The sequence below is a fragment of the Aedes aegypti genome, chromosome 2, assembly GCF_002204515.2.
Source record: "Aedes aegypti strain LVP_AGWG chromosome 2, AaegL5.0 Primary Assembly, whole genome shotgun sequence".
Classification (NCBI taxonomy): domain Eukaryota; kingdom Metazoa; phylum Arthropoda; class Insecta; order Diptera; family Culicidae; genus Aedes; species Aedes aegypti.
In genome coordinates this window covers 463364109-463379242 of record NC_035108.1, presented here as the reverse complement: position 1 = coordinate 463379242, position 15134 = coordinate 463364109, and the positions used below count along the sequence as shown (strand labels likewise).

General features: G+C 38.0%; 2 protein-coding genes across 2 annotated transcripts in view; one reads left to right on the top strand and one right to left on the bottom strand.

Annotated features, from left to right (window-relative positions):
• The first annotated feature begins 904 nt into the window (after positions 1-904).
• LOC5568185 (guanine nucleotide exchange factor MSS4 homolog) lies at positions 905-11425 on the top strand. The gene is made up of 2 exons (XM_021848221.1): positions 905-1159; positions 11049-11425. Exons 1-2 carry the CDS (start codon positions 1031-1033, stop codon positions 11304-11306), a joined length of 387 nt encoding a protein of 128 aa, XP_021703913.1. The 5' UTR covers positions 905-1030; the 3' UTR covers positions 11307-11425.
• The window catches only part of LOC5568184 (multidrug resistance-associated protein 7), a 53997-nt gene continuing 50203 nt past the window's right edge, over positions 11341-15134 (bottom strand). The window contains exon 5 of the mRNA XM_021848220.1: positions 11341-13016. Coding sequence (XP_021703912.1) covers positions 11580-13016 — 1437 coding nt within the window. The 3' untranslated portion in view covers positions 11341-11579. The remainder of the gene's footprint in view (positions 13017-15134) is intronic.

Genomic DNA, 15134 nt, shown 5'->3' with positions numbered 1-15134 from the left:
AGCACTGCTCGGAAACGGAAGACCGGGAGCAGATTTGCACAACTGTGCCAGCATTCATCAAATAAAAATGATACATTTTTTATATGGTTTTATTTAAGATCAAATATCATGTAGCTAGTGTAGTTGTGTATATGTTTTGGAAATAATTAAAAACAAAGAAATTACCTATTTCATTATTTAAAAAAACAGTTTCAACACAACTCTCGGTATTGGGTACTTTTGAGTTATTGCAATATAGTTAAAATCACTCAATTCAATGTAGTAGTGAAATGACTCAGAATTAAGTACTTTACAAACAACTCAATTTTGAATCATTCCACTTAGCTGTCAAGATGAGTGAAAAAGACTCAATTTTGAGTTGTTTCGCTTCTCCGTGCATTGTTAAAATTATAAGCCCTGTGGCAATTTTGTCGAAAAAGTGAATGTCAAACATGATCACAAGTGTCAAGGTTCATATTTGGAACTATTTTTAAAATTGAATTTTAAAAAGGTTATAGCCGTTATTTGAGCTAGAAAAATTGCTAAAGTAGTTGCAAGAACATGCTCTTTCGTATTATTAAATAAAAACAAGAATTCATTAAACATTTTAGGACCCAATTGTAAATGAAAAGCGGTCTTCACTCTTCAGTATCCTCGAGTCGCGTTTAGTCCACGACACTTTTGACAGTTTTGATGCAACAATGTGATGTATGGAAAATAATAGCATTGTATTTACAGTGATTTTACATAAAAAAATAATAGTTAATCAATTACTTAAAAAATATTATAAATGATGAAATAATCATTAGAACAAAATAAAATACCAAGCCTGAAGCGGACGAACAGTACTGTGCGATATGAAATATACACTAACACTACTTTATTGCAAAAACGTCTTACTCTCATGACGTTTCACTGATTTGTTTACCAACAAAGCCTGACTCAAGGCGATCATAAATCGAATCATTCATCGCATTCGTATCGCCACAGGTTGATTGATTGTTGAATTGGTTTTCGTGGCTTCAAACAGTATCATTAGCGTTAGTTAGCCATGAGTGAAAAACAAGAGCTGAACGTGGCCGAGCTGGTCGAGAACGAGAAAAACAAAACCAACGTCAACTGTACGCACTGTGGCTCGCTAATGCTGAAGCCGGGCTGCGCTGATTACGTGGAAAGTGAGGTAAGTTATGTTGATGGATTAAATTTTGGAAGGGGCAGATCAAGATCAGGTGTTGAACTGAATATGTACAGTACAGTCACCTCGCAGTTATGAATCAACTAAGAATCATTTTTCAGAAGACAATACTAATGGTTAAAAATCATGGTGACATTGTACAAGACCGATTAACCACGGCACAAATTTCATGATCATCTATGAAATAGTGTCGAGTTTAACTGAAATTCATAGTGTCCATCCCAAAGATGTGGATCAGTGAGAGAGGACCCTTAATATTCATGAATCAAAACTGTATAATGGATCAGAACACCCTAACAGCAATCTATCTGCAAGATAAATGAAAGGTGTATTAGCGAAAGCGATTTTGCATTATATTTGAGCTTGTCTTATCTTTGGTACCCGACTAGTATTATTTTTTCCATCTAACATTTGTGAATTATCGTTTCTAAGAATTTGTTTGACAATTTATTTCCAAGAAACAAGGAAAAAGTTTAGCAACACATTATTATTGATTATTAAGCTGAGCCGAAGGTAAAATATTTTGATCTGATTGCAAGTGAATCTGCTTGATGAGAAATTCTACACTTCATTCAACACTGATCCGTATATGTGGGTTATGCATAACTGTAGGCCGACTGTTACTGATGTGTTCATAACGGTCCACTTGGCAATTGGAACGATCAAGAGAAAATCAATGAAGAGATACAATCATTTTACAAACATAAATAACAGAGCTGGTAGCTACGATTTATCAAAAAATTCGACCAGCCATGCTGAACTGAGGATATTTCTAAGAGTCGTTACGGCAAGTATCATTGCTCGTGTTACTGCACGTATTTAGCATTATTTTTCCCAAGAATTTCATCAGGAATTAATTAAGGTGTGGAAGAAACATTGACACAATACTAATATTTTGTAGTATTTTTTGGGAGAGTGCTTGTTTGAAATTTTAGACTAAACCCTATAGAATTAAATAGAATTAGAAGTGCTGAAGGATTTGCTAGAGAAATTTCTCTTAAAATAACTTGAAAATTACTAGAGGAATTTTCGGTGTGATCCCTGAAGGAGTCCTTGAACGTATTATAGACGAAATCTCTGGAGAACTCACTGAAGCTTTTCCTCGAGAAATCCCAGAAAACAAAAAATTCCAGAAGACCCTCTAGAATAATCGCGTCAGTTTCTTGATAGGTCTTTAGAGCGGAAAATGGAAAATAGTATCTTTAAATACCGTTTTGGTTAACCCTCTCTTTTGCATGGTTGCTCCAGAGCTCCATCGATTTTCGAAGCAATTGAGACAAATCGAATCAGATGGGGACTATGGGATAGCTACTGGAACATGATGCCATACTCATCTGATTAATTTAATAGTCAACTAAGTATTTCGACGCAAAACTTCTGATAAACAATCAAATTACTCTTTTTAATGTATTCGAATCCTCTGAGCAGAATCTCAATAGAGAAACTTAAAAGTAGATTGGAGTACCTTGTACCTTTTAATTCCGCCCTAAATACTTATCTTTGACAGATACGCCTATTTCGACTACCACTTGCAGTCTTCATCAGTGTCAGTTACTCGTAAAGGAGTGTCTCCCCCTACTAACGTTTTCGAAGGCACAAAACTGGAGAAATAATTGGAAAACGTTCCTAATCTTCTTATTTCAAGCTTTTTGCTACTGCACGAATCCAAAATAAAAAGTGCACTGTTGGATGCTTTCTTCACGAGATTTGTGGCTTTGAAGTTTTAGTGCAATCTTAGAAGTTGATTTCAAACTGTTTCACCTTAAAGGTACAAGGTACTCCAATCTACTGTTAACTTTCTCAATCAAATTACTGCTTAAAACAATCCTTTTTTTTAAACTGATTTCGAACAATTTAGCTCATGTACAATATACAATATATATTGTTTGTTTAAGCTCTTTTTTTTAAAGGTTTTTTTTACAAGTAAAAAGTCGATCAACGTCATGGGAGGAAAAAGTTAAGAAATAAACCATTGATTTTTCCAGAGATTCATTTCGATTTCCTCCAGAATTAGTCAACTTCACCAGAAATTAATCTCGGGATTATTTATTCTTGGATTTTATCAAGTGTTACCTTAGATCTTCTGAAGCAATGCTAGAAGAAAATCCTTGTAAAATTTTCTAGGAGGTCTTGGGAAAATTCATATAGAAATCCTCGAATGATTTTCTAATGGAGTTGCTGGAATTACTCTTGAAAAATCCCAAGAGGAGCTCCTGAGCAAGGTACGGTTGATGTTTTGGAGAAGTTTCTAAAGTTTACCTTGAACAAATTCTTGGATCAATCTCAGGAACAATAAAAGTGATCTGGGACAAGCATCCAGATTACTTTAGTGATTGATGGTGTAAATTTTGATAGAATCCGAAAAGGAAACTTAAAATGAATTCTTAACGGCATCTGTGGACTAACGTTTTTCTAAGATGCATTTCAATAAGAATCTTCAGAAAAAATTCTCAGAAAAATGTCGGATGGCATTCCACATGAAATGAAATATTCTTAGGATAACTCGACAAATTTTGGAAGATATTGTTGGAAAAATATTTCAATGGTGAATTAAAAAACTAGACAGTATCCATAGAATATTTCCTAGATGAATTCCGGGTATTATTCCTGTAGAGATTTAAGAGGAAATACCATGAAGCATCTGCTAGAAATCTAGACGGAATCATTAGTGGAATTCTTCAAGAAAACTTTGTGCAATCCTTAAAAAAACTCCCAAAGAAACGTATCAAGTAGTTTATGCAGGAATGTTTGCTGAAATTCTGAGAAAAGTCGTGAAGTAATTCCATCTATAACTTTGGTAAAATACTCAAAGAATTTTGCCCCTTAAAAGGTTTCAAGTTCCTGGGAGAATACTCCGTAAAGGAGTTCTTGGATGAACTTTTCGCCGAATGTTCTTTTCTAACTAGTTCGTTTATTTTAGGCCCAATCGCGGTTAACAATGTACGGAGCCAATTGTATTATTTATGTATGACTTTTCTAGTTGTTACATTCTCACACTCGAGACGCTCGCTGGGGACGAGACTTTACAGGCCTAGCCACAAGGGGTTCCCAAACTCTTCTTTTAGGATCGGCGCTTAGCCCTGATCCAAAGTTCAACAACTAGCACTTTCCTTTTCAATATTTGTATTAACTAGCAGTGTGTCTGGTGTAGGTGCAGAGCCGTAGCGTTGCCTCATGGCGCCCTTGGCGAACCTCTATTTGCGCGCCCCTAGTCAAAGTCAAAATTTAACATTTTTTTCTCATGAAACACGTTAAACTTACCATATAAATTCCAAAAGGTTTATTTTCATTTTTTTTCTGCGGCTTCTATATGAACTCATTTTTTAAAACACAGAAGAAGTGTCATGCTAAAGCTTAAGTGTTCACTTACATTTAAAATACATGAACTGTTGGGGACGGACCTGGTGTAGTGGTTAGAACACTCGCCTCTCACGCCGAGGACCTGGGATCGAATCCCATCCCCGACATAGTCACTTATGACGTAAAAAGTTATAGTGACGACTTCCTTCGGAAGGGAAGTAAAGCCGTTGGTCCCGAGATGAACTAGCCCAGGGCTAAAAATCTCTGCTAATCTGCTAATAATCTGCTAATACCAACGCACCCCCTAGCCATGGCCAATCTGCGTTGTTTACACAAACATCCCTATAAACCCCACGCTGGGAAATACGTTTACCGAAAAAGGCGTTATGAGGTTCTGCACTGCATTCTTGTATTGGATTTACTTTAATGGCATTGTTGTTAGCAATTCACAAAAAAGTGAAAGAGAAAGAAAACATGATTTGTGCAGGCAGAGCCCCATAGGCCATGCTATACCAGTTAGCACGCCAGACGCACACCGATGACAGAGTGGGTAGGCCCGCACCATCGTCCCGCCCTACTACCTATTTATGAGATAGGCAGTTCTGTCAGGGTGTAAATAGTTATTATTATCCATGTAATCAATGTTATTATTATCCATGTAATCAATGTTTGTTCATCTTCCTGTTGTGACATCATTTCTCCACAATGGCTTGGAGGTTTCCTTCTTCATTTCGGTTGTTCTGGAAAGATAAGAAAACAAGGAAAGGAAGGGGCCACACCACTCCACGGAATGGTGGCCCATCTGATATTAGTTTTGTGTTAAATAATTATTGTTGTGAGTAGAGATCCTGAAAGGGAGAAATGCGAGTAGGCGGTAAGCCACCAATCGAACCGTCAAAATCCCCATTAGCTTTCAATCAACATTAAAAAGGGGTTTTATAATTGATAAATGTATCGATAGTTTCTCATCTGTTACGTTTCCTTATCGTAGCGCTGTCGATTTTTTCCATCTTCAGGGTGTTCGTCTCCGCTCGAGCAATGAGGACCATGATGAAATGAGAATATAAAAATGTTATAGTGACGATCTACTAATATATCAATTTAAACTGCTTTTCATGTGCTTTCAAGTCCCTAAGTAACTTGTAAACTCCTACTTAATTATGTTTTGTTGGGATACACGTTTTTTTTAGACACAATTTTTATTTAGAAAACTATTTGGATCCGAGATTTTAGGTGCAGATTGAGCATGTTTGATAAAACAAGCATACTGATTTCAGTTATAGAATGTTTAAGAAGTTGATGATTCTGTTATTTATACCAGCTATATCCAAGAATTAATGTAATTTATGGATATTGAATAAGTTTCAACGCGCGATTATAATACTTTAGTTTTCATGCTGTTGTATTGGTGTAAGTAGTGGGAAACCAATCAGTTAGGTGATTCTTACGGTAACACATAGCCAATGTTGCTGAACAACGATCGGAAACGCGAGGCACGATGAATTTTCGTAGGCATCAAAACAGAATCTGCGAATAAACACAAACAACCGTTCGGGCGCTTCATTCGTTCGTGTTTCATTTTCGGATCGCTGTTTCTCCCGACGCTATCATCGGGTGATTTTCCATCGCTCGATAATTTGAACGGTACGATCCACACTGCCTACTCTTCGCGAAGAACAGGAAAATATTCATTTCGATCATCTTCATGTGGGCTTGCAACAATCACGCTAAACTTGCTCCGCTCAAAAATGAGTGCCAAGCGCACAAAATTGGCCTCTTTTCGTGCAGCACAGATTCTGTGCAAAGGGACTGTTCACAGTTTTGTGCAAACGGTGGTAAACAAAACTGAATTAGTGAATTGCGCACAGAGGAGGAACACTTGGAATGCGGAATTCGTTTCCATTTTTGTTATGCTTCTGAAAACATAAAAAAAACATTCCAATTTTGGCTTTAGGACATTTCGTCGAATGACATTTGGTCGAATGACGTTTGGTCGAATGACATTTGGTCGAAAGTACATTTGGTCGAAAGGACATTTCGTCGAATGGACATTTGGTCGAATGGTTTAAGAACACATATTTTGGTCGAAAGATGTATAGTTGAAAGGAAATTAGGTTAAAAGCTTATTTTTAAATGGTTCATTGAAAGATCATCTGATAAAATTGATATTTATTTTGCAAAGTTGATAAGGTAGCGTATTCTTTTGAATAATCTGAATCATTAACTGCAGTGGATACGAGTAACTGACACTGAAGAAGACTGCAAATGGTAGTCGAAATACGCGTATCTGTCAAAGATAAGCATTTAGGAGCGGAATTAAAAGGTACACGGTACTCCATCTACTTTTAAGTTTCTCCTTTAACTGTTGTTGAATAAAAAATGGGGCATTTGCTGTAGTCTTATTTTTAAGTTTAATACACCTTTTTATTTGTAATTTGAAGTTATGCCAAAATTTAAAATATCGATGATTATCAAAATGAACTTTTTAACAGTTTTTTTTTGTACATTAACTAAAATACTTAGCTCTAGTGAATTTATTATTCTTTCAAAATATCATCATTCTTTGAAAAACTGCTCAATACGTTATTTTATTACTCAACGATGTGAACATAATATTTTCTTCATTTATTATTCTTTTGAAATATCATCGTTCTTCGTAATGAAGATCAGCTCATCTGATGGAAGCATTTGGAGAGTGAGCTCGGGATCTTACTTTGCATTCCGGGTCTTGCAGCTCAAGGACGTGTGTAAGATTTTCTGAATGCGGAAATTAAAATTAAAACGGCAGGAAAAATTTGCTTCACAGATAACCTTTATGGTGAAGTGAATGTTAGGTGTCGGTAACTCTACTTATGGCCAATTTGCTTATTGTGACTTCCAGCTTAATAACATTTCTCAAGCGAATATATGGTATTGCTGACAGAGTTGATGACCTCGTGCTAGGATGACCTCGACAAAGTTGATAACAGAGTTTGCAGTAGAAGTTTTGGATTATTAAAAATGAAAAATGTGCTAATTCTATGTACCGGGTAAGGGAAGACCAGTTGACTGAGGTGATAAAAGTTGGCTTGTTTCCATTTAAGATCAGCTTATCTCGAATCTCAGAACATACCTGAACGAGAAAGCAGCATGAAACGTCATAACGCAAGATGTAGATTAATACGTTGGAATAGCGTCCATCAAATTGAATATAAAAATTTTGCTAATCGCATAAAGATTGTTGGTAAAATAGCTGATACTTTTTCAATTATTCAATCATTCTTGTATAAGCGAAAAAATGCTACTCTTGACGGTAGTCGGACTGAACGTAAAACTTTGTTTCCATAATATTCAGATTCGAGCACAATTCTTTCCTCGAAATGTCGGTTCGACCAAATGTCATATGCTTTCTGTTGCAACTAAACCTTTTCGACCAAATGTCCATTCGACGAAATGTCCGTTCGACCAAATGTACTTTCGACCAAACGTCATTCGACTAAATGTCATTCGACCAAATGTCTTTCGACCAAATGTCATAGATTCCCAATTTTAAAGATTTTCAGAAATTTTTTCATTTGAATGACCGAAGCGGAAGCAAATGGGGAAAAAACTTTCGCATTTGCGATCATTTTCCGGCTTTTCGCTAGAAAACATCTCAGATAACTCCCCATCTTACCAACGGCCAACTGTTTGCTGCCACGCGGGATATCATTGAATGTTCCGTTTCCATCGATCCCGGACAGCCGAAGGCCAAAACGTCGGCAACTCACAGAATGAGTGCGACCTACTCAGAATTTTCACTCAGTCAGCCAGTTCTGCATTGGTTGCCTCATTCTGTGTAGCTTTAACACATGCGCTGCGTGGAGCTGGCTTAGCATGGAGTGTTTGCTTGTCTTTGCGAGAAGAAGCAACCTTGCAATGAATCACGAGAATGAACAGCGCGTGGATAAATGAATCCTACGAGTGGAAAGGCTTCGCGAACCACTTATCGGTGTGTTCATTTTGCTTCTTCGGCGTTGCATCCGTTCGCTTTTTGCGATGCTCTTCGTGACGCAAAAATGAAAAATGAATTTTGGCGAATGTTGGATCGCGAAGATGCGTCGATCATTGTTCACGAAGAAGATCCATCGCAACCCTGCACATAGCACGACGAAAGGGAAGTTGATAATCTATCATCATTATGATTTCAGTCCTAATTTCATGATCCGTTTAATAAATTCCGCGTATGATTCGGTAATTTTAACAATTTATACATGTGTATTCGAAGAAAACAAATCACGAGCATTTATTACCTTGCCACACATTCCTAAGTGATCAGATATTTATCATTTTCTACAGCCTAATTTAATAATACCTAACCTACATTGGGTTGTAACAAAAATTTGATCTTGGGATGTTGATTTGCCAATAATCTGCTGTCTTAACTTCACGCAATACATTCTGTAGATGTGTGATACAGTTTGCGGAATATTATGATTTATCACTTCATCCAGATGAAAAATTCTGTTATGGTACCATATTCACATATCAGATAACTCCCACCTGGAACGATGTAATACATCGGAGACATGTAGATTCAGATGTATGTAGACGATCTATGCCTAGTTCGGCTCTGATCGACAGGCAATCAGTGTATTCAGTTTTTCAACTAGCTTGAAGCGATGAACGTATCAAGACAAGCTCTCCACAATATCAGCTAGCAATCATCGGTCGTCGATAGACATTTCGGTTCTTTTCTGCTAAAGAAAGAACCGATTGTATGCCAAAGACTATGGCTCATGCTTTTCAATACAGCTGGAAAAACAAGAACTACACCCAGCACCAAATAGTACGTAACTATGAGGCGGACCGGAAGGTTTGATAAGCAATCCCCACCAACTAGCCCAGGGCTAAAAATCTCGTTAATAAAGTCAAACCAACCAACATGAACTGTTAATTAATTTTAAGAAAAACTTTAAAATTTGTTTTTAGATGAACTGTCTGAGAATTGTGAATGAGTCATTCTTATTCCATATTTTTTAAGTCAAAATTGGTGTAAATATTCTGCTTAGGATTCTGAAGATAAATTTGTCAGGTCTCTGTAGAGGTTTTATCTACGATTCTGTCAGGGAATTCTTTGAAAATTGTATCCAAGACGATATGATCATTGCAGTGATGAATTTTGTAGAATTATACTCAGAATGCAATCAAAAGTATTCTGACTAGTGTTCAATCAAAATGACACCAACTACACACTTAAATTATTTTACGGATTCCTGTGAAATCTCAACAGCTGAACGGTTCGGTAAAATATATTAACGGAGTACGATATATTTTCACAGTATTCAGTAAAAATTCACCGGAATCCGTAAAACTCCGACGAAATTACGCTGTTTATTTCACCGAACTGTTCAGCTGTTGAGATTACGGTGGAATTCACCATAGGAGCTTAGTATGTATCCTGTTAAAATCCAGATATATGTCCACGATTTCCTGTGATAAGATATGTTGTTTTCAACAGCGTTATTATTGTTGTAATGAACGGTGTTTAAAACAGTCTTGATTCTAAATTCGTATGAAATTTCTTCTCACAAAAATATATCATTCAGCTAAATGTCAGAATGCTTAACATCCAAAAACATTTCATTACAAATAGTAAAAACTGCAGTAAATACTCATGTTCTCCTAAGACCCCAATTATGTGTGAATCCTGTCTATAATTTATGTGGAATCCGCTACATAAGATTGTATAACAACGGTACCCTATTCACATAGAAATATTTTCTCAGGGTGTTCTTCCTGGATTTTATTAGTTGTGTTTGGCGAACTTCACTGAAGAGCAATAGTTTTTCTCCATGTTTATTAGAAATACAGTTTAGCTTTCAAACAGCTTAAAAGGCATGGGAGAGGAAACGTATCTTGTGATGCTTATATTTTTCCTAATTCACAAAAAAAAATTGTTTATTCTCGTTTTGTATCCTTAATCGAACAACAATTTAAACAGTTATGAAGGATTTTATAACATAAAAAAAGAAAAGTACTTAGAACATGGCTGCCAGACATACTTGTACACTGATTTTAAAAACTAGAAATAAATTTCAAAAAATAACTACCTAGCAAATTTAAAGTAAATTTAAAGAATTCATAATTTTAAGAACTCTTGTCAGGAATCTCAAAGTTCTGAATACTGAAATCTTCTGAGATGCTTTCACAAATGTGTTAATTTTTCCACTTTGAATTTGACACTTATTGGCTATGACTCTTCCAAAATTTTGCCAAGTGCGTCACGCATTTTGGCGCCCCCTGAGAGCTGGCGCCCATGGCGGGTGCCAACCTGGCCAACCGCACGCTACGGCACTGTGTGGGTGTGTATAGGGACAATCGTTTGTTCCTTTGTCCTTACGAAAGATTTAGCTTTTTAAGAGCATGGATCTTATCATTCAGAACACTTATTTACAAGAGTGCTCACTACAAACATTGATTAGCATTAGCAACATCAGATTTGTATGATATGTGTTTTGAGACAAAATGAGCATTTTGATTGCTAGATATCCCTAGATAACCTTCAACAAATAATTTCCTACCGACCCAACGTTTTTCTACTGTCCCATTCCAGTACGACCTGCCCGAGACGCACAAGAAGAAGCGACCAGCGCCAGATGCCGGACCAACGGAGTTCCCCTGCGAGAAGCTAAAACACTTTTGGGTCATCAACGACATGTTCACCTTCGAGAACATTGGCTTCTCGCACACGGTGGACCAAACAAAGTTTCTGATTTGTGCCGATTGCGAGATTGGCCCAGTCGGTTACCATGACCTCCAGACGAAACGATGCTACGTGGCACTGCAGCGGGTGAAACACGTGGATGCCTGAATCAGGAAGTTTCTTTTCCGTTCCAAACACTGTATAAGATGTTTAACTATTTATTCTTAAGGAACATTCTAAAACTATGTACTCTTATCAAGAAGTAAAACTAGAACCTATTTTCCGAATGATTTGGTTTCTAACTAAAAAGCAGAATTATTGGAAAAAATAGTTTTTCCCAGAAAACGAAAGCCTAAGGCAGATGCGCTAGTTGATATCATAAGGAAACGTATCAATCCGAGAAAATTTCATACGTGATGCGGACTAGGATTAGGATCAGGATTACAACTTGGCAAAGGTTGTATTTTGCTGCTCCTGCAGCATTGAGTGGAATAATGTGTCCTCGTTTAGGGCAAGTTCTCGCGGAGTTCCCTGTTCGGCTATTTCGCCATCTTTCATCACAATTATTCGTTCCGTGTTCTGCAGTCCATTCAGTCGGTGAGCAATTAGGATAACAGTTCTTCCGCGGAAGGCATTTTTGAGCACAAGCTGTATGGCGGATTCCGCCTCGTAGTCTAGATTTGCAGTTCCCTCGTCGATGAGGACGATTTTGGATTTTTTAAGTAGTGCTCGCGTAAGGCATAGTAACTGTTTCTGACCAGCAGACAGGTTGGATCCACTGGGATCCAGCTTAGCGTTGAGACCCCCGAGAGCTTGCACGAGAGGACTCGCCAAGCAGCAAGTGATGGCCTCCCAGATCTCCGAGTCCAGGTGCAGCCCTCGAGGATCGAGATTCTCCCGGATGGTCCCATTGAATAGGAACGGATCTTGTGACACTACTGCAATCCGACTACGCAATACGTCCAACGGGAGCGTGGCGATGTTAACGCAATCGATGGTAATGGTTCCCCTCTCGAGGGGAGCCACTCTCATTATAGAAGCTAAAATGGAACTCTTACCTGCTCCCGTTCTGCCGACAAGTCCGATTCTCTCACAGGAAGTAATGTGCATCGAAATGCCCCGTAATGACAAAGGTAAGTGTTCTCGGTACTTGAGATGGACGTTCTCAAAGATGACCACTCCTTGATAAGGCCACCCAAATGGAGGATCCGCCGATCCTTCGTAGTTGACTTCCTTGTCGAGCTCACAGTACTGGTTTACTCTTTCAACGGCGACAAACTCCTGTTCGGATTCCGAAACCGCGTTCAACAATCCGGACAATAGCCCCGTTATGGACAGGGCATACGAAATCGTTAATCCAACCATTTCGGGAGACGTGAGATGAGCAGATGTTATGGCCGCCAACAATCCAGCTCCTCCGACCAGAAACGCTCCCAACAACTGCAACCTCAATCCGAGCCACTGTTGGGCAGCAGACGACGACAATTGAGCTTTTATACTTTCTTCCAATTTGAATAGGAAGTTTTTCTTGAAGCGAGCTTCGCCGCGCATCGCACGAATCGTGGCCATCCCCTGAAGTGTCTCTGTAAAATGAGCATACAACGGCGACAGGGCATTGCTGGACAGTCGCTTGATGTCCCTCGATGCGTATCGGTATTGGTTCTGAAGCGTTAGGTAGATCGGGCACAGAGGGATTATGAGCAATCCCAGCCAAGGCATTGCGTACAAGCTGATGGCGAGGGCACCCATTAGACCGAAAAACTGGGCCAGCAGAATGTTCAGGATAAACGGGAGCGAGTCGTCGATGGTGTAGACGTCCGACGAGAAGCGATTCAGGATGCGACCAAGCGGCGCGACGTCGAAGAATTGGAACTTGGTCTGTGGGAAAGAAACCGAAAATTTTGAGTAAGTCAATTAATATTAACATTAAAACCTCTAAAAACTGAGTGTTACAAAATTAGTGCCGTCAGTGCACCAGTATCCGGGACCCTAACGAAAGGCGGAAACACGAAAGGCGGAATAACATAAGGCGGAAACTCAAAAGGCAGACTAACTTAGACGTGTAACAAAAGGCGGAAAATAACATAAGGCATAATCTAAAAAGGCGGAATTGTTCAAAAACGATTTTAAAATGCTTACTTAAGCTTCCAAACGATAATTAGACTGAGCTGTTTAGGTTCCTATTCATATCGACGTTTTCAAAATCTCTAAGCGGACTTAGAATTACTTTTGAAAAACGGTGTTTTTTTGTTTTTCAATTTATATGTAGGTCCCACACCAGGTTGATGTTAGGTGAAATATCCGTCGCCTGTTTCTATTTCTTTTATTTATTGCCGACTGTTTCAGCCTTAGGTTTGCGCTAAATTTTCGAGAAATCTAGCCAATTTTATTGCTATTTCTTCTTGGCACTACGCCCTCACTGAGACATAGTCTGCTTCTCAGCTTGAGTTAAATGAGCACTTCCACCGTTATTACTTCAGAGCTTTCTTTGTCAAAGTTGTCATTTTTGCATTCTTATATCTGTAATCCTACGTCACTAGCCCGAAATACACTTGCTCGAAAATAACATTTGCCCGAGTGATGGACATAGTCTATTTTTTGGAAAGAAATATCTAATACATTATCAGGGATTTTTCCTTCTTTTAATCATCGGCCATTCTTTCTGAACTTATCACCTTGAATGTGTTTGGCATCACGAGCGACTAAAGAGCCAGTTGAAATTGATTCTTCTTTGAAACATATACTGATTTTTCACCTAATATGTCTGCTAGTGGTATTCAAGCTGCTCATATTCGGGTGAAGGTGAAGATGAATCGAAGCCAAACCTCGAGTTTTCAGGAGCACAAATCTGAAAAACCAAACATTCGTTTGAGCTGAAAACTTAATCGATTGATCACTAGCTGAGTTTTCAGCTCAAGCGGGTATTCGGTTCTCCAGATTTGTGCTCTTGAAAATTTGAGGCTTGGCTTCGATTCATCTTTACCTTAATGTTATGGCACAGAAAAACAGACGTAACAGCTAGAATAATTACTCATTTGAAACTTTGTCTCGCAAATGTTCGCATTGGCTCATGGAAACATCGAGTCATGGAACAGAAATGCTTTGGAGAGCTGCACAGAATACAAAACTATTTAGTCATACTCTTTACTCTACTTTACTTGTGAAACTCAAATTTGATTTGTGAACTGTCAAATGTCATTCCTATCGTAGCATTACCATCCGGACAACTAGATCATTTTTTTTACAAATTTGTTCGAGGTGGATAGGAATGACCTAGGAAAAGTGTAACAGTTATGGTGGATATACTGCCGTGAATCGCAAGTCAGTCCTATCTGCATTTTCGTCAAAATTGAGTTGAGTTCAGTTTTCAACATCTCTTCCAATGCTCTTTCAGCTGCGCTAATAAAATAATATGTTTTGTTCGGAAAAAATAGGAAAAACAGCAATTTAAATTGTCCCATAATGAAAAGTAATCGCATGTCAGTCTCACTACAGACTTTCGCACCGTGGAACACAAAAATGTAACTTGTTTTGATCATCTTTATATTTTTCTCGGAAAGATATCGTAGTGAAAAGCAAGTTGTGAAAGTTTCATTAAGATTGGAAAATGTTCCTAACCCCTGGAATTTTTTGAATATCCGTATGGAAAACGAGTTTGAAAACTTCACAGCCCATTTTCTCAGTGCTAACTTTTTACAGATGGGACTGACTTGCGATTCACGGCAGTATAGTGGTTCCCTATTTGTCCATATGATAAATTTCAAAATCATTCACAATTGGAATTTTTTTGAATGGTTTAACGTGACGGCATATTTAATACCTCACAACTGAGACACAAAAAAAAATCAAAATATGAAAACAATTCAATTAATACGTATAGCAAAATAGGGAACCATTATGTCCATCACTGGTACACCTACCATATATCACCTTTTTAATATTGTACACCGTAAAAGACTGTTTGAGGGGACCATCATATTAACCATGAAATTTAGG